At 49.0% G+C, this 18,005-nt stretch overlaps 1 protein-coding gene across 7 annotated transcripts in view; it reads right to left on the minus strand.

Moving 5' to 3' along the window:
- Window positions 1-18,005, minus strand: part of LOC130290486 (uncharacterized) — a 39,251-nt gene that overhangs the window by 13,446 nt on the left and 7,800 nt on the right. For 5 of the 7 annotated variants that reach the window (XM_056538186.1, XM_056538183.1, XM_056538185.1 and 2 more), the window contains 7 exons: window positions 12,515-12,695; window positions 11,254-11,485; window positions 10,452-10,546; window positions 8,894-9,090; window positions 7,371-7,449; window positions 4,414-4,592; window positions 2,783-3,484 (listed from right to left, as the gene is read on the minus strand). In XM_056538186.1, the coding sequence (XP_056394161.1) occupies window positions 2,783-3,484; window positions 4,414-4,592; window positions 7,371-7,449; window positions 8,894-9,090; window positions 10,452-10,546; window positions 11,254-11,485; window positions 12,515-12,695 (1,665 nt within the window). Of the gene's footprint in view, window positions 1-2,782; window positions 3,485-4,413; window positions 4,593-7,370; window positions 7,450-8,893; window positions 9,091-10,451; window positions 10,547-11,253; window positions 11,486-12,514; window positions 12,696-13,631; window positions 14,857-18,005 lie in introns of those variants that run through there. The other 2 variants (XM_056538188.1, XM_056538187.1) reach the window with 2 other exon arrangements.

An 18,005-nucleotide genomic window follows, 5' to 3' on the forward strand; every position in this document is an offset into this window, starting at 1 on the left:
GCCAATAAGAATCCGCAAATAAATCATCGGAGCCTCGGAAATTCCCATTGTTCTAGGAGTTAAGTCCAATCGTTTTTTAAAGGGGTACTCCACTGGGCAGCGTTCGGGACATTTAGTTCCGAACACTGTGTGCACGCTGCAGGGGGTTGTCCACGCCCCCTTGTGACATCACGCCACGCCCCCTCAATGCAAGTCTGTGGGAGGGAGTTGCCATGCCCCCTCCCATACACTTGCAATGAGGGGGCGTGGTGTTACATCACGAGGGGCGTGGCAGACCCCCGCAGCGCGCACACAGCGTTTGGAACTAAATGTCCCGAACGCTGCCCAGTGGAGTACCCCTTTCATAGAAAATTTTGCAACTTTGTAATACGTTGTCTTTTAATTCCTCGCTATTTTCCAAATCTCTGCTTGCCATCAGTGAATGGAAACATTCTTACTGCAAATAGAGACTGAAAATCTGTCTTTATTCTGAGGCATTGCAGAATGGCGCTGTACCAGCTGTGTTCCCCAACCTGTGTTGAAAAACTACAACTCTCATCATGCCCTCTACCCTTAGGACAGTGTTTTCCAAACAGTATGCCTCCAGCTGTTACCAAACTACAACTCCCAGCATGCCCGGACAGCCAACGGCTGTCCGGGCATGCTGGGAGTTGTAGTTTGGCTACAATTAGCAGCACCTTGGTTGGGAAACACTGGCTGCTGGGTATGATGGGAGTCATGGGATCCTGGCATGACAACTGAAGGCTGATTGCTGTAGGTTTCCAATGTTTTCCCAACCTGTGTTGCAAAACTACAACTCTCATCATGTCCTAACAGCTTAAAGGGGTACTTCGGTGGAAAACATAATTTTTTTTTTTTTTTTTTAATCAACTGGTGCCAGAAAGTTAAACAGATTTGTAAATGACTTCTATTAAAAAATATTTACCCTTCCAGTACTTTTTAGCAGCTGTATGCTACAGAGGAAGTTCTTTTCTTTTTGAATTTCTTTTTTTGTCTTGTCCACAGTGCTCTCTGCTGACACCTGACGCCCGTATCAGGAACTGTCCATAGCAGGAGAAAATCCCCATTGAAAACCTATGCTGCTCTGGAAAGTTCCTCTCACGGACAGAGGTGTCAGCAGAGAGCACTGTGGACAAGACAAAAAAGAAATTCAAAAAGAAAAGTATTTCCTCTGTAGCATACAGCTGCTAATAAGTACTGGAAGTGTTAAGATTTTTTAATAGAAGTAATTTACAAATCTGTTTAACTTTCTGGCACCAGTTTTCCACCGGAGCACCCCTTTAAGGCCGATTGGGGTGGGTTTCCAGCAGTGTTCCCTCAAACTGTGTTGCACAACTACAACTCTTATCATGGCCTGACAACTGAAGTCTGATCGGGATGGGTTTCAAACAGTGTTTCCCACTCTGTGTTGCAAAACTACAACTCTCATCATGTCTTGACAGCCAAAGGCTAAGTGTGGTGGGTTTCCAGCAGTGTTTATAAACCTGCGTTGCAAAACTACAACTCTCATCATGTCCTCACAGCCGAAGGCTGATCGTGGTGGGTTTCCGGCAGAGTTCCCCAACTAGTGTTCCAAAACTACGACTCTCATCATGCCCTGACAGCCTTCAACATGATGGAAGTTGTAGTTTTGCAACGGCTTGAAGAGCCACAGGATGGGAACACTGCTCTATATACCACAAAAGGCTGTAGGGTCATGATGGGAGTTGTAGTGTTGCAACTTCTGGAGCGCCCTCGAATCGCCCTTTGCTGGTGGTTTAATACCTAAAGGCAGTGTTTTCCAAACAGTGTGCCTCCAGCTGTTGCCAAACTACAACTCCCAGCATGCCTGGACAGCTTTCGGCTGTCCGGGCATGCTGAGAGTTGTAGTTTGGCAACAGCTGACAGCACCTAGGTTGGGAAACACTGCTCTATATACCACCAAAGGCTGAAGGGTCACGATGGGGGTTGTAGTTTTGCAACTTCTGGAGCGCCATCGAATTGCCCTTCGCTAGTGGTTTAATACATAAATGAACCCTAAAGGCAGTGTTTTCCAAACAGTGTGCCTCCAGCTGTTGCCAAACTACAACTCCCAGCATGCCCGGACAGCCGAAGGCTGTCCGGGCATGCTGGGAGTTGTAGTTTGGCAAGAACTGACAGGACCTTGGTTGGGAAACACTGCTCTATATACCACCAAAGGCAGAAGGGTCATGATGGGAGTTGTAGTTTGGCAACAAATGACAGCACCTTGGCTGGGAAACACTGCTCTATATACCACCAAAGGCTGAAGGGTCACGATGGGGGTTGTAGTTTTGCAACTTCTGGAGCGCCATCGAATTGCCCTTCGCTAGTGGTTTAATACATAAATGAACCCTAAAGGCAGTGTTTTCCAAACAGTGTGCCTCCAGCTGTTGCCAAACTACAACTCCCAGCATGCCCGGACAGCCGAAGGCTGTCCGGGCATGCTGGGAGTTGTAGTTTGGCAAGAACTGACAGGACCTTGGTTGGGAAACACTGCTCTATATACTACCAAAGGCAGAAGGGTCATGATGGGAGTTGTAGTTTGGCAACAAATGACAGCACCTTGGCTGGGAAACACTGCTCTATATACCACCAAAGGCTGAAGGGTCATGATGGGAGTTGTAGTTTGGCAACAGCTGACAGCACCTTGGCTGGTAAACACTGCTCTATATACCACCAAAGGCTGAAGGGTCATGATGGGAGTTGTAGTTTGGCAACTTCTGTAGCGCTACAGGGTGAGGACCCCTTCTTTCTATCTTACCATGAGCGCACAGATACATACTTATTCAGGTTGCTGTATTCATCCCTGGCTGTGCGCTTGGTGACAGGACGGCTCTCGAATCGCCCTTTGCTGGTGATGGCGCAGACGGTGCAGACGTACTCCGTGCTGGGCGTCAGGCGCCGGGCCGTGTAGGATCGCTCAGTCCCCAGATACACAGACTTCCCATTCATGCTCAGTTCGTAATTGAAGAACCTGCCGATGGGATCCTTGGGCACCTCCCACGTGATGAACAATTCGCTGCGGCCGATGACGCAGACGGTGAGTCTGTCCGGTGCGTGGTCTCCTCCATCCATGGTCCGGGCCACCACAGAGACCCGCGGGCTGTGACCCCTTGAGTTACAGGAACAGACGCTGAAGGTATAACTGGTGGAAGGGGACAGGCCGCCCACAATGCAGGTCAGGTCAGAAGTGGTGTCCACAAGGGCGTCCTCCCTATACACCGCGTATTTAACGCTCGTACTGCAGTCTGCCGGGGGGCTCCAGGATAGCCTCACTTTTGTGGCCGTACGTCCCACGACTTGGAGCTCGGTGGGGCAGCTGGGCGCCGGCTCCTCCACAGTCACCATGGTGATCGCACTGGCCGGGCTCCGGTCGCCTTCCGTCTCCATCACTACTTTGAGATGGTGATGGCCGGGCTTGCAGTAAGGTAGGACGTACGAGAAGGATGGTCCATGGTACAGGAGGTGGTCCCCATCATACAACCTGTGGACAGATGGGTGAAGACGTGTACATTATGGCAGTGTATATAGGACCAAACACAAGAACGGCAATCCAGCGTCGGTAAGTAGAAAATCCAGATTTGATTAACTCACAGAAAAACGGTACATACAACCAGCAGATCAGACGCGTTTCAGGCGCATGCGCCCTTCGTCAGCGACGAAGGGCGCATGCGCCTGAAACGCGTCTGATCTGCTGGTTGTTCGTACCGTTTTTACAGTGAGTTAATAAAATCTGGATTTTCTACTTACCCACGCTGGATTGCCGTTCTTGTGTTTGGATTTGTGTGCACCAGGGTGGGTGCGAATCTGTGTCGAGGGTGTACGGGTGGAGCGATGCTGGATTACATTGCCTGAATACTTGCCCACTGTATATAGTACACAGGGCCGGGGATGTGCAGTATTTAAAGGAAAAAATTTAAAAAGAAGACCCCCTCTAGGCACAGGCTTCTCCGGAAGAATCAGGTAAAAAGATATATTAAAATGGAATATCTTCTAATTTGACAACCAATGACGCGTTTCGGGTATAGTCCCTTCCTCAGATTGGCATAAGATTTACATACCAATCTGAGGAAGGGTGTATACCCGAAACGCGTCATTGGTTGTCAAAATAAAAGATATTCCATTTTAATATATCTTTTTGCCTGATTCTTCCGGAGAAGCCTGCGCCTAGAGGGAGGTCTTCTTCTTCTATTTTTTCCTTTAAATACCCTTCGTGGACGGACCCTAGCCCTCATCCACTACCCCACGGCTTTGCAATATCTCTGTGAATCTGCAGATCATCTCTACCCACTACTTTGGGTTATATGCGCATATACCTTGGGCTCCAGGTGAGCACATTACTATCTGTTCAGTCCATCTGATCATCTGAGATTAATGCTCTAGGCGCCTTGTTTGGTCTTTTACATTACTGACCTGTAAGTGACCATTAGGCCGCTGTGCGCTCTGTGTTCCTTCCAGGACACCACGACTGACCCGGACCCCAGGATCTTCGCCGTTGGAGGACTGGGTTGGGGGAGACGCTGGAGGTTCCGTAAGGTATGCTCCACCTCCTGCCGCAGCTCATCTCCGGCTGTATGCGATGCCGCGATTTTCTGTAATGGAGACGCGGAGGTGACGCAACTACGTCATATACAACTGCTGCCAAATTTAGGTGCGGGAGCATACGTGACAATACACCTCATATACTGTACTGTAATTCTATCACTCTTTCTCGCCACTGGTGCATGGAGAATATAGGATTGCCCATTATGCCGGTATCTCCCAACCAGGGTGCCTCCAGCTGTTGCAGAACTACAACTCCCAGCATGCCTGGACAACCAAAGGCCACCACACCTGATGTATGGACCCAGTGGACTGGGGAAATCCAATATATACTTACACCAGTGATTCCCAACCAGAGTGCCTACAGCTGTTGCAAAACTACAACTCCCAGCATGCCCGGACAACCAAAGGCCACCACACCTGATGTATGGACCCAGTGGACTGGGGAAATCCAATATATACTTACACCAGTGATTCCCAACCAGAGTGCCTACAGCTGTTGCAAAACTACAACTCCCAGCATGCCCGGACAACGAAAGGCCACCACACCTGATGTATGGACCCAGTGGACTGGGGAAATCCAATATATACTTACACCAGTGATTCCCAACCAGAGTGCCTCCAGCTGTTGCAAAACTACAACTCCCAGCATGCCCGGACAACGAAAGGCCACCACACCTGATGTATGGACCCAGTGGACTGGGGAAATCCAATATATACTTACACCAGTGATTCCCAACCAAAGTGCCTCCAGCTGTTGCAAAACTACAACTCCCAGCATGCCCGGACAGCCTTCGGCTGTCCGGGCATGCTGGGAGTTGTAGTTTTGCAACAGCTGGAGGCACACTGGTTGGGAAAAGGAGCAGTCGATGCTTCACAATCCATTATAGAGCAGCCATTGTCATTGTCCTCTAGTGATAGCATTGTCTTCTCTCTAGAAATAACCATGACAATCGTCTCCATGGTAACATGTCCACCATTAAACTCATGGCCATCCTATCGTGAATTCCCGGTGACAGCGCCATTACCAGTAAAGTATTTATGGGAGAGAAGGTCACCATGGAGACGATAGATACTGAGGTCTCACGAAGACTCAGCGAACGCGTCGTAGAGGAGAATCTACTATTTCTTATTCTTTGGGGGGGGGGGTCGGATGGCGGGGGCCGTTCCTTGTTAAGTCATCTGCAAGAATGTCATAATGTGATTAATGGGTGGAAAGGAATCATTAGTTCTTATCCGGACGAGGGGAGAGAGGGATCAGGATGTGGCATTGAAGGTCCTATGGCTTCCTATGCATTATAACCCGCTTATGTCAATCAGAAGATAACCCCGCCTCCCTGACTGCTTGGTAATATGCTACTCTCTGCCTAGTAGGCCACAGCGCTGCAGAGGGGTCATGTGACTACCCTTTGCTCTGTGATTGCTTGATAGTCCTGTCAATCAGAAGAGAGCTCCGCCTCCCTGACTACCTAGAATTATGGAACCGCCTACTTAGAAGGCGTCAGAGCTACAGAGTGGTCATGTGACCCCCTACTCTGCAATTGATAGTCCTGCCAATCATAAGAGAGCTCCGCCTCCCTGACTACCTAGAATTATGGCACCGACTACTTAGAAGGCGTCAGAGCTACAGAGTGGTCATGTGACCCCTACACTGCAATTGATAGTCCTTCCAATCAGAAGAGAGCTCCGCCTCACTGACTACCTAGAATTATGGCACCGCCTGCTTAGAAGGCGTCAGAGCTACAGAGTGGTCATGTGACCCCCTACTCTGCAATTGATAGTCCTGCCAATCATAAGAGAGCTCCGTCTCCCTGACTACCTAGAAATATGGCACCGTCTGCTTAGAAGGTGTCAGAGCTACAGAGTGGTCATGTGACCCCTACACTGAAATTGATAGTCCGGCCAATCAGAAGAGAGCTCCGCCTCCCTGACTACCTAGAATTCTGGCACTGACTGCTTAGAAAGCGTCAGAGCTACAGAATGGTCATGTGACCCCCTACTCTGCAATTGATAGTCCTGCCACTCAGAAGAGAGCTCCGCCTCCCTGACTACCTAGAATTCTGGCACTGACTGCTTAGAAAGCGTCAGAGCTACAGAATGGTCATGTGACCCCCTACTCTGCAATTGATAGTCCTGCCACTCAGAAGAGAGCTCCGCCTCCCTGACTACCTAGAATTATGGCACCGCCTGCTTAGAAAGCGTCAGAGCTACAGAATGGTCATGTGACCCCTACTCTGCAATTGATAGTCTTGCCAATCAGAAGAGTGCTCCGCATCCCTGACTACCTAGAATTATGGCACCGCCTACTTAGAAGGCGTCAGAGCTACAGAGTGGTCATGTGACCCCTACTCTGCAATTGACAGTCCTTCCAATCATAAGAGAGCTCCGCCTCCCTGACTACCTAGAATTATGGCACCTCCTGCTTAGAAGGCGTCAGAGCTACAGAGTGGTCATGTGACCCCCTACTCTGCAATTCATAGTCTGGCCAATCAGAATAGAGCTCCGCCTCCCTGACTACCTAGAATTATGGCACCGCCTGCTTAGAAGGCGTCAGAGCTACAGAGTGGTCATGTGACCCCTACTCTGCAATTGATAGTCTGGCCAATCAGAAGAGAGCTCCGCCTCCCTGGGACTGCCCTGAAATCCGACACCTCTTGCCAAGTAGGTGTAGGCTGTCCGGGCATGCTGGGAGTTGTAGTTTCGCAACAGCTGGAGGCACACTGGTTGGGAAACACTGCCCTACATTATGATGTAGATGAAATGTTGGAAATGGCTTAAGGGGCCCTTACATACAGGTCACCTGGGTGTGAAGGTTCGTGGACACTTACTTTTAGGATAGCCTCAAGGGTTGGGTGCTGCCATAGTCTCAGGACTCCTGAAGGAAACTTGGATATTCCCTTAACAGTTCTATAAAGAGAAAGGAGTGAAGTTCTACAACAATGGTCTTGCATTAGGCGTTCCCAAAAAAGTGGAAATCAGAAAAAAGGGTCAATGGCACTGGATAGCGTCCGAGTGGTCCCATATGACAGACATCTATATATCTTACATATAAGAGCTTCTCCAACCAAACACTACAGCTGTGGCCGAACTACAACTCCCAGCAGACCGGGCATCCTGGGAGTTGTAGTTTGGCCACAGCTGGAGGCACCCTGGTTGGGAAACACTGCATTACAGCATGAGATTTGAGCATATCCACTTCACATGACCACCATGGCCTTGGTGGGGTCATCGAGATGTTACTCTAGTACAGTGGTCTTCAACCTGCGGACCTCCAGATGTTGCAGAACTACAATTCCCAGCATGCCCGGACAGCCAACGACTGTCCGGGCATGCTGGGAATTGTAGTTTTGCAACATCTGGAGGTCCGCAGGTTGAAGACCACTGCTCTAGTAGAACGGTCACAGAAGAGAAAGGTCATCTAGATGTTTGTATTAAAGGGGTACTCTGGTGAAAAACTTTTTTTTTTTTAAATCAACTGGTGCCAAAGTGTTAAACAGATTTGTAAATTACTTCTTTACAAAAATCTTAACCTTTGTTGTACTTATCAGCTGCTCTATGCTCCACGGGAAGTTCTTTTCTTTTTAAAGGGGTACTCCCCTGGAATTTTTTTTTTTTTTAAATCACCTGGTACCAGAAAGTTAAACAGATTTGTAAATTACTTCTAGTTAAAAAATCTTAATCCTTCCAGTACTTATCAGCTGCTATACGCTCCACAGGAAGTTCGTTTCTTTTTACATTTCTTTTCTATCTGACCACAGTGCTCTCTGCTGACACCTCTGTCTGTCTCAGGAACTGTCCAGAGTAGGAGCAAGTCCCCATTGCAAACCTCTCCCGCTCTGGACAGTTCCTGAGACAGACAGAGGAGTCAGCAGAGAGCACTGTGGTCAGATAGAAAAAAAAGTACTGTAAGTAAGTACTGGAAGGATTATGATTTTTAAATAGAAGTAATTTACAAATCTGTTTAACTTTCTGGCACCAGTTGATTTAAAATATATATATTTTTCACTGGAGTTCCCCTTTGATAACTCAGAGTACCCCTATTAATTTGGGATCTAGTTAACAAATCTTTCTATACGTTTGATACCGTCCCCCCAGGACCTGGTAATGGTTTCATGGTCTGACCTGTTCTGGGTTCCCATAGACCTGCACATGTTTTATGTCTTACCAGAGCTCAGATTTCCTTCAGCCATCGGGTCGGCTATTATTATAAGTATAATTTAAATTCATGGCGTGATTTTGCCCGTATCGCCGATGCCAGAGCCTCTTCGTAGCTCCTTGTTATGGGTGAAACCTTAACCATCTGAGGAGCCCAAGTGCTTTCAGCAAAACAAAGGGAAACTCAAGAACTTACATGGCAGCGAACCAGCAGGAGTCGTGCTCCGTGGACTGCAGGAGGTGGCAGAGCGTGTCCAGGACCTGAGGGAAGTGGTGGCTCTTCAGGAGGTGCTGGTGTCCGGCTTGGCTCGTCGCTAGGCACGTGAGGGCGAAGCAAGCGTTTCTGCTCCCGCCGGCGTCTCCTCCAGACATCATGGCCTCCAGTGCACAGATCTGGACTTATCAGGGGAAGACAGGACTTACAGAATATACCTCACCAAGGGGGCAAACAGCACGGAGACCTCTAGGGATCAACACTCTGAACAGTCATAGGACAGGAAAACAGCACCCTGACACCCGGGGGCAGCACCTTCCTAATGCTTGGAAGTGACAGGACACCCTACACTTAGGGGTGGCAGAACGACGACACCCGGACACTTGGGAGCAACAGGACAACGACACACTGACATGGTAACAGGAAAATACCCTGACACTTAGGGGTGACAGAACGACGACACCCGGACACTTGGGAGCAACAGGACAACGACACACTGACATGGTAACAGGAAAATACCCTGACACCTGGGGGCAGCACCTGCCTAATGCTTGGAAGTGACAGGACACCCTACACTTAGGGGTGATAGATCAATGACACCTGGACACTTGGGAGCAACAGGAAAACGACACACTGACATGGTAACAGGAAAATACCCTGACACTTAGGGGTGACAGAACAACGACACCCTGACATTTGGGGGATAAGAAAACGACACCCTGACACTTGGGGTATAAGAAACGACACCCTGACACTTGGGGGTGAAAGAACAAGACACCCTGACACTTGGGGGCAACAGGATTATACCCTGACACCTAGGGGTGACAGAATAACCACACCCTAACGCTTAGGGAATAAGAAAATGACACCCTAACACTTGGGGGATAAGAAAATGACACCCTGACACTTGGGGGATAAGAAAATGACACCCTAACACTTGGGGGATAAGAAAATGACACCCTGACACTTGGGGGTAACGAAAACGACATCCTGACACTTGGGGGTGACAGAAAAAGACACCCTGACACTTGGGGGCAGAAAACAACAACACCCTTACACTTGAAGGCAACAGCATAGTACCCTGACACTGAGGTGACAGAACAATGACACCCTGACACTTTGGGGTGAAAGAACAAGACACCCTGACACTTTGGGGTGAAAGAACAAGACACCCTGACACTTTGGGGTGAAAGAACAAGACACCCTGACACTTTGGGGTGAAAGAACAAGACACCCTGACACTTTGGGGTGAAAGAACAAGACACCCTGACACTTGGGGGTGAAAGAACAAGACACCCTGACACTTGGGAGTAACAAGACAACAGCACACTGACAATTAGGGCCAAAAAATAACAACACCTTGACACCTTATCAACAACACCCTGCCACTTGGGGCAACAAGACAATGACACCCGCTCACTTAAAGGATAAGAAAACGACACCTGCTCACTTGGGGGCAACAAGACAAAGACCCCCTGCCACTTGGGGGTGACAGAACAAGACACCCTGACACTCGGGAACATGTGGTTGGTGCACTCACCATATTGTCGGCTTCCTCTAGAGCCAGCACCCGTCTCCTCCCTGCGTCCGTGTCACAGAGACGTCCAAGAGTGAAAGCTGCATTCAGTCCACAGCCTAGAAGACAGAGGAGATCCGCCATTTTGGATATATTACAGTGGGAAGCCATGTCTGGTGGCGATGACTTCTGCCATTTATGTCCATCGTGTGGCAGACACCAAAAGTTCTAAATGCAGATGTTGTCCAACCTCTCAACCCACAGAAATCAATAGGAATCATTTATGACCCAGAGCATCAGCAACCCAACATCTAATGGACAGGGCATGGTCTATAGCATTGGCCTCCAAACTATGGACCTCAAGCTGTAGCAAAACTACAACTCCCAGCATGCCCGGACAGCCACCGGCTACTATGCACGGATTTGTAGTTTTGCAACACAGTTGGGAGACCACTGCATTAGAAAATAGATTGCTCAATACTGCTCTATAATGTCCTCCATGCTGCTGCTGCTTCTGAGGGTGGGCTATAGAGCAGTGTTTCCCAATCTGTTGCAAAACTAAAACTCCCAGCATGCCCAAAAAGCCACCGGCTACTTTGCAGGGAGTTGTAGTTTTGCAACAGCTATAGGGACACAGTTGGGAGACCACTGCATTAGAAGATTGCTCAGTACTGCTCTATAATGTTCTCCACGCTGCTGCTGCTTCTGAGGGTGGGCTGTAGAGCAGTGTTTCCAAATCTGTTGCAAAACTACAACTCCCAGCATGCCCGGACAACCAACAGCTGGAGACCACTGATCTATAGGATGAAGGAGATGCTATCCTCACCTGCCTCATCCACTTGAAGCGACGCGATGATCTTCCGTAAGATCATGTCAGATTTAGGATGTTCCAGCAGCCGCTCGCACCCCTCCTGGCACATGGAGATGCGGGCGAGTACCAGGGCGCAGTTGCTGGCCGTCCAGTCGCTTGGAGAATCCAAAAGTTTTGTGATGTTCTCGATGATGAAGTCGGAATCCGGAGAAGAAAGGAGCCAACGTCTGCCTTGGCCGTTCTCTGCCTGTGGGGACAAAAGTGAGGAACTCAATGGGAACAAAGCACCAACATCTATCTCCTAGATCAGTGCTCTCCAAACTGCACCAAAACTACAACTCCCAGCATGCCCGGACAGCCAACGGCTGTCCGGGCATGCTGGGAGTTGTAGTTTTGCATTATCTGGAGATCCACATTTTGGAGACCACTGCTCTATACACCAGTGTGAACACAGCCTGAATATAACATCCGTATTATTGTCGTTACATTCTGCACAGATCACAGCGGTTTTCATTGGCAAGTAATGCCGTGTCACCGTAACGTGATCTTACCGCTGCGACACAAGTGGTGGGAAGAGGTGCCAAAGTAAACCTGAACACGGTGACACTATGTACACAGTGACTCCACCAGCAGAATAGTGAGTACAGCTCTGGAGTATAATACAGGATATAACTCAGGATCAGTACAGGATAAGTAATGTAATGTATGTACACAGTGATCTCACCAGCAGAATAGTGAGTATAGCTCTGAAGTATAATACAAGATATAACTCAGGATCAGTACAGGATAAGTAATGTAATGTATGTACACAGTGACCTCACCAGCAGAATAGTGAGTACAGCTCTGGAGTATAATACAGGATATAACTCAGGATCAGTACAGGATAAGTAATGTAATGTATGTACACAGTGATCTCACCAGCAGAATAGTGAGTACAGCCCTGGAGTATAATACAGGATATAACTCAGGATCAGTACAGGATAAGTAATGTAATGTATGTACACAGTGACCTCACCAGCAGAATAGTGAGTATAGCTCTGAAGTATAATACAGGATATAACTCAGGATCAGTACAGATAAGTAATGTAATGTATGTACACAGTGACCTCACCAGCAGAATAGTGAGTACAGCTCTGGAGTATAATACAGGATGTTAACCTGATAAAACTTCCAGGTTATAAATGAAGTAAGGACCCCAGTACTGGGAGGTATGGTAGCACATGGGTGCACGCTGTTATGCCCAGCCCTATGGTCCAGTTCAGACTTAATTTCTCACCAGTGTTCCCAGGGCACCAGCAGCGTTCATGACAGATTCGGCATCATCCCACAGCAGCATGGCTCCCAGTCTCCCCAACAGGTCCCAGTCTGTTGCTCTTTCTGCCAGATTCACCAACATGACGGCGACTCCTGGGTCTTCAGCCACCGTGCCAAGAATGTAGGCAACATTACTGCAAAGCCTGCAACGACAGGAGTCATAATAGAACAGGATGTGTATTCCATATAACACCTATATAATGGCGCCATACAGTGAGCATATACTGTGTCTGTGCACAAGATGTTTACAGGGCAGGGTGGGGGGTAGTGAATGAAGGGGCACCCTGCTGCCACATTCCCAGTGTCCCCCCTTATATCAGCTCAGGTGGTGTCAGGGGGGTGAAATAGGGGGCACTCTGCTGCCACATTCCCGGTGTCCCCCCTTATATCAGCTCAGGTGGTGTCAGGGGGGTGAAATAGGGGGCACTCTGCTGCCACATTCCCGGTGCCCCCCCTTATATCAGCTCACATGGTGTCAGGGTGGGGGGTGGTGAATTAGGGGGCACCTTGCTGGCACATTCCCGGTGCCCCCCCTTATATCAGTTCAGATGGTGTCAGGGTGGGGGGGGTGAATTAGGGGGTGCCCTGCTGCCACATTCCCGGTGTCCCCCCTTATATCAGCTCAGGTGGTGTCAGGGGGGTGAAATAGGGGGCACTCTGCTGCCACATTCCCGGTGTCCCCCCTTATATCAGCTCAGGTGGTGCCAGGGGGGTGAAATAGGGGGCACTCTGCTGCCACATTCCCTGTGTCCCCCCTTATATCAGCTCAGGTGGTGTCAGGGTGGGGGGTGGTGAATTAGGGGGCGCCCTGCTGCCACATTCCCGGTGTCCCCCCTTATATCAGCTCAGATGGTGTCAGGGGGGTGAAATAGGGGGTACTCTGCTGCCACATTCCCGGTGTCCCCCCTTATATCAGCTCAGGTGGTATCAGGGTGGGGGTGGTGAATTAGGGGGCGCCCTGCTGGCACATTCCCGGTGCCCCCCCCTTATATCAGTTCAGATGGTGTCAGGGTGGGGGGTGGTGAATTAGGGGGCGCCCTGCTGGCACATTCCCGGTGCCCCCCCTTATATCAGCTCACATGGCGTCCTGACCTGTCCTCACAGGGAGGAGAGGCTCTTGGTAAACAACACGAGGCCGGCTCCGCTCGCCAGTTACTGGGGTAACACGTCTGTAAGCAAACGGAGACTTGTGGAGCCAGGAATGGCCGGGTGCCAGCAGAGCCCAGGGATTACACACAGGACGCCCGCGGCCGCCATGTAAACAAGCAGATCAGCCCAGCCTTGTGCAGCACAATATACAGGACCCCTCACTAATCCCCTCCGGTCACATAGTAAAACATAACATGGGGATTGTGACCCAGAGTAACATCCAGGGCCCCGTCCTTCACAGGGGGAACTCCGGCCATAGAGGTGAAAGGTCACCGAACCATCATAATGGTCCCAGAATATACAGAACACATACAGCAATAAGTGGTCTCCAACCTGTGCTTCTCTAGCAGCTGCAAAACTACTACTCCCAGCATGCCCTGACAGTCCGGCGGCTCGCTAGCTAGTGCAAGACTACATCTCCCAGCATGCCCTGACAGTCCTGTGGCTTTCAAACTTATGAAAGACTACAACTCCCAGCATGCCCTGACAGTCCTGTGGCTCTCAAGCTTATAAAAAACTACAACTCCCAGCATGCCCTGACAGTCCTGTGGCTATCCCAGCAGGTGAAAGACTACATCTCCCAGCATGCCCTGACTGTCCTGGGGCTCTCAAGCTTATAAAAAACTACAACTCCCAGCATGCCCTGACAGTCCTGTGGCTATCCAAGCAGGTGAAAGACTACAACTCCCAGCATGCCCTGACAGTCCTCTGGCTATCCAAGCAGGTGAAAGACTACAACTCCTAGCATACCCTCACAGTCCTGTGGCTGTCCAAGCTGGTGAAAAATTACAACTCCCAGCATGTCCTGACAACCCTGTGGCTCTCCAGCTGTTGCAAAATTACAACTACCAACATACTCTGAAAGCCTTGTGGATCTCTAGTGCAAGACTACAACTCCCAGGATGTCCTGAAACCCGAATAGCTCTCCAGTGAGTGAAAAACTACAACTCCCAGCATACCCAGATAGCCCCTGCAATTTCCCAGCTGGTGCAAAACTACAGCTCCCAGCATGCCCTGACAGTCCTGTTGCTCTCCAGCTGTTACAAAACTACAAGTCAGATGCTGGGAGTTGTAGTTTTTGCTACAGCTGGAGACTAAAGGTTAAGGAACACCGACACTATATCTGTGTTTCCCAAGCAGGGTGCCTCCAGCTGTTGCAAACCACAACTCCCAGCATGCCTGGACAGCCGAAGGCCACAGATACCAAAAAATTGTTACGCTTTTTGGGGGAGATTTATCAAAACGTATGAAGAGGAAGCAGTGGTCCAGTTGCCCATAGCAACCAATCAGCTTGTTTCTTTCATTTTCCAGAGGCCTTTTTGAAACTGAAAGCAGAGATCTGATTGGTTGCTATGGGCAACTGGTCGACTTTTGCTCTGAACCAGTTTTGATAAATCTCCCCCATTGTGTTAATTTCCAGTGAATTTCGGTGAATACGGGCTCATTCACCTCTTAATATTTTCCAAGTGGAATCCTACTGCGGGAAAACGGTGCGGCAGCAATGGGATTCCGCTTGCAAATTCCGCCGTGTGAATGGAGACTAAGGGGATGTTCACATGGCGGAATGTCTGTGTGGAATTTTTCCAGAATGTTCCGTAATGAGATTCCGCTGCAGCAGAGTCCCATTGAATTCAATGAGGTTCTGCTGCACTGTGCACACGGCGAAATTTCCGCGGCAGATGTTTCTACTGCGGAAATCCTGATTCTGGCATCCACAAAAAAATATTGACTTGTCTATTTTTTATTTTTTTTTTGCAGTTTTCGTTGGGAAGCATTTCCAAGCAGTTCTAGCGCCTCGCCGGATTAATAAAATGTTCTTGCTTTCCATGTGGACATTGCGCACATTTTACGCTGTGTGAACATGGCCTTAGGACTTGTTTGCATGAGCGGATTTATTTGCGGGTTTCCCGCTGCGTGTTTGAAAACTCTCAGCGGCTGTCCGCAGCAGATTTTCGGCTGCAGAATTTCCCATGCGGAAAATCTGCCAAAAGCCCCATTAAAGGGGTACTCCACTGGAAAACTTTTTTTAAATCAATTGGTGCCAGAAAGTTAAAACATATTTGTAAATTACTTCTATTAAAAAAGCTTAATCTTTCCAGTACTTATTAGCTGCTATTTGCTCCACATGAAGTTCTTTTCTTTTTGAATTTCCTTTCTGTCTGACCACAGTGCTCTCTGCTGACACCTCTGTCCATTTTAGGAACTGTCCACAGTAGGAGAAAATCCCCATAGCACACCTATCCTGCTCTGGACAGTTCCTAAAATGGACAGAGGTGTCAGCAGAGAGCACTGTAGTCAGACAGAAAGGAAATTCAAAAAGAAAAGAACTTCCTGTGGAGCAAATAGAAGCTGCTAAGTACTGGAAGGATTAAGATTTTTTTTTTTTAATAGAAGTAATTTACAAATCTGTATAACTTTCTTGCACCAGTTGATAAAAAAAAAATTAAAAAAATAAAAAGTTTTACACCGGAGTACCCAGGGGTATTCCAAGAAAAAACTTTTTTTCTTTTGATCAACTGGCTCCAGAAAGTTAAACAGATTTGTAAATTACTTCTATTAAAAAATCTTAATCCTTCCAATAATTAGCAGCTGCTGAAGTTGAGTTGTTCTTTTCTGTCTAAGTGCTCTCTGATGACACGTGTCTCGGGAGCTGTCCAGCGTAGAAGCAAATCCCCATAGCAAACCTATTCTGCTCTGTGCAGTTCTTATGGGGATTTGCTTCTACTCTGGACAGCTCCCGAGACACGTGTCATCAGAGAGCACTTAGACAGAAAAGAACAATTCAACTTCAGCAGCTCATAAGTACTGAAAGGATTAAGATTTTTTAATAGAAGTAATTTACAAATCTGTTTATCTTTCTGGAGCCAGTTAATATATAAAAAAAAAAGTTTTTTTCCTGGATAACCCCTTTAATGCTGTATTCTGCATATGGCATGGCTTACCTGTCTACCCTAGTGCTAAAACCACAGTCCTCCCACCCTGCCTCCTATCCTCCCATAGCATTCCTACCAGGTCCCCGCCCAGAGCTGTTGCAGAACATCTCATTTCACAGCAGACTATTGTGCAATGAGGCAGCACGTGCTGTATTCATTCCATGTTGGCTCCTCTGCCTGTGGCATTGCTAAGCACAAAGATGTGAACAGGGGACCGATCAGTGCTGTGAAGAAGACCAGGGGGAGGGGGGAAAATAGTGCTGTGAGGAAGACCGTGGAGTACCCCTTTAAAGACCATAGGGTCTGCGGAGGATTTTCCGCAACAGAATTTCCGCAGCGGACAGCCACGAAGAGCCCGCCCCCTATCAACCCGCAAATAAATCCGCTTGTGTGAACAAGCCCTTAGGGTGAAAACTACAATGGACATACAACACATGGTGGGATTGGCCGCGGGGTTATGGTGTGATCCACCTAGGCGCGGAGATGCGGTGCGGTATGTGTTGCGGGGGGACACGGCGTCCTGTACGTATTCCCCATCGGCCCCGTCCTGTTTGCTTTACCTGGATTGTTACTTCACCTACAATGTATTTGGGGCTCGGTTGCTGAGGATCTGTCATGCTTCTTAAAGGATGTGTTTACCCTGCGGATCTGGCGTGTTCCGCCGCTCTATTATCGCTATGATCCCCAACTAAAGGTCTGGCCCGTCCCAGAGTCGGCCTCCACCTTGAGTACACTCCATTTACAGCTTGTTTGATGTGTGTAATCTGTGGTAATGCCGCTAATGTCCTCTCTATGGCTTGTCTAATGGGCTTAAGTGTACACCATCAGCCGCCATGTCACATCGCGTTAACCCTGGAATAGGAGCCCGATGGTAACGTTTCCACCAAACAGCAGAAAGTATGTAAGAGCTGAGAGACAGCTTATTGGCATTGAGCGGGTGCTTTGTTATATGAGAACTAACAGAGGCCATGCTGGGTACGTGCTGCGGGGGTCGTGATGTCACACCATGCCCCCTCAATGCAAGTCTATGGGAGGGGGCGTGACAGACGTCACGCCCCCTCCCATAGACTTGCATTGAGGGGGTGTGACATCACGATGGGCGTGGCCGTGACTTCACGACCCCCACACCCAGTGTTCTTATAAAAAACTTATGTGTCAGATCGCGGGGGTCTGACTGCTGGGACCCCCCCTCGATCTCCCGCCCGGCGCCCCAGATATCTGCATGAATTACGCACAAAGATGTGGCTGACACGGGATCTCCATGCATCTCCATGTATCTGCAGCTCCATGTATCTGGGGCGCCGGGCGATCGAGGGGAGGTCCCAGCAGTCGGACCCCCGCGATCTGACACTTATGTTTTTTTATTCTGGA

Source organism: Hyla sarda, chromosome 9, assembly GCF_029499605.1.
Source record: "Hyla sarda isolate aHylSar1 chromosome 9, aHylSar1.hap1, whole genome shotgun sequence".
NCBI lineage: Eukaryota > Metazoa > Chordata > Amphibia > Anura > Hylidae > Hyla > Hyla sarda.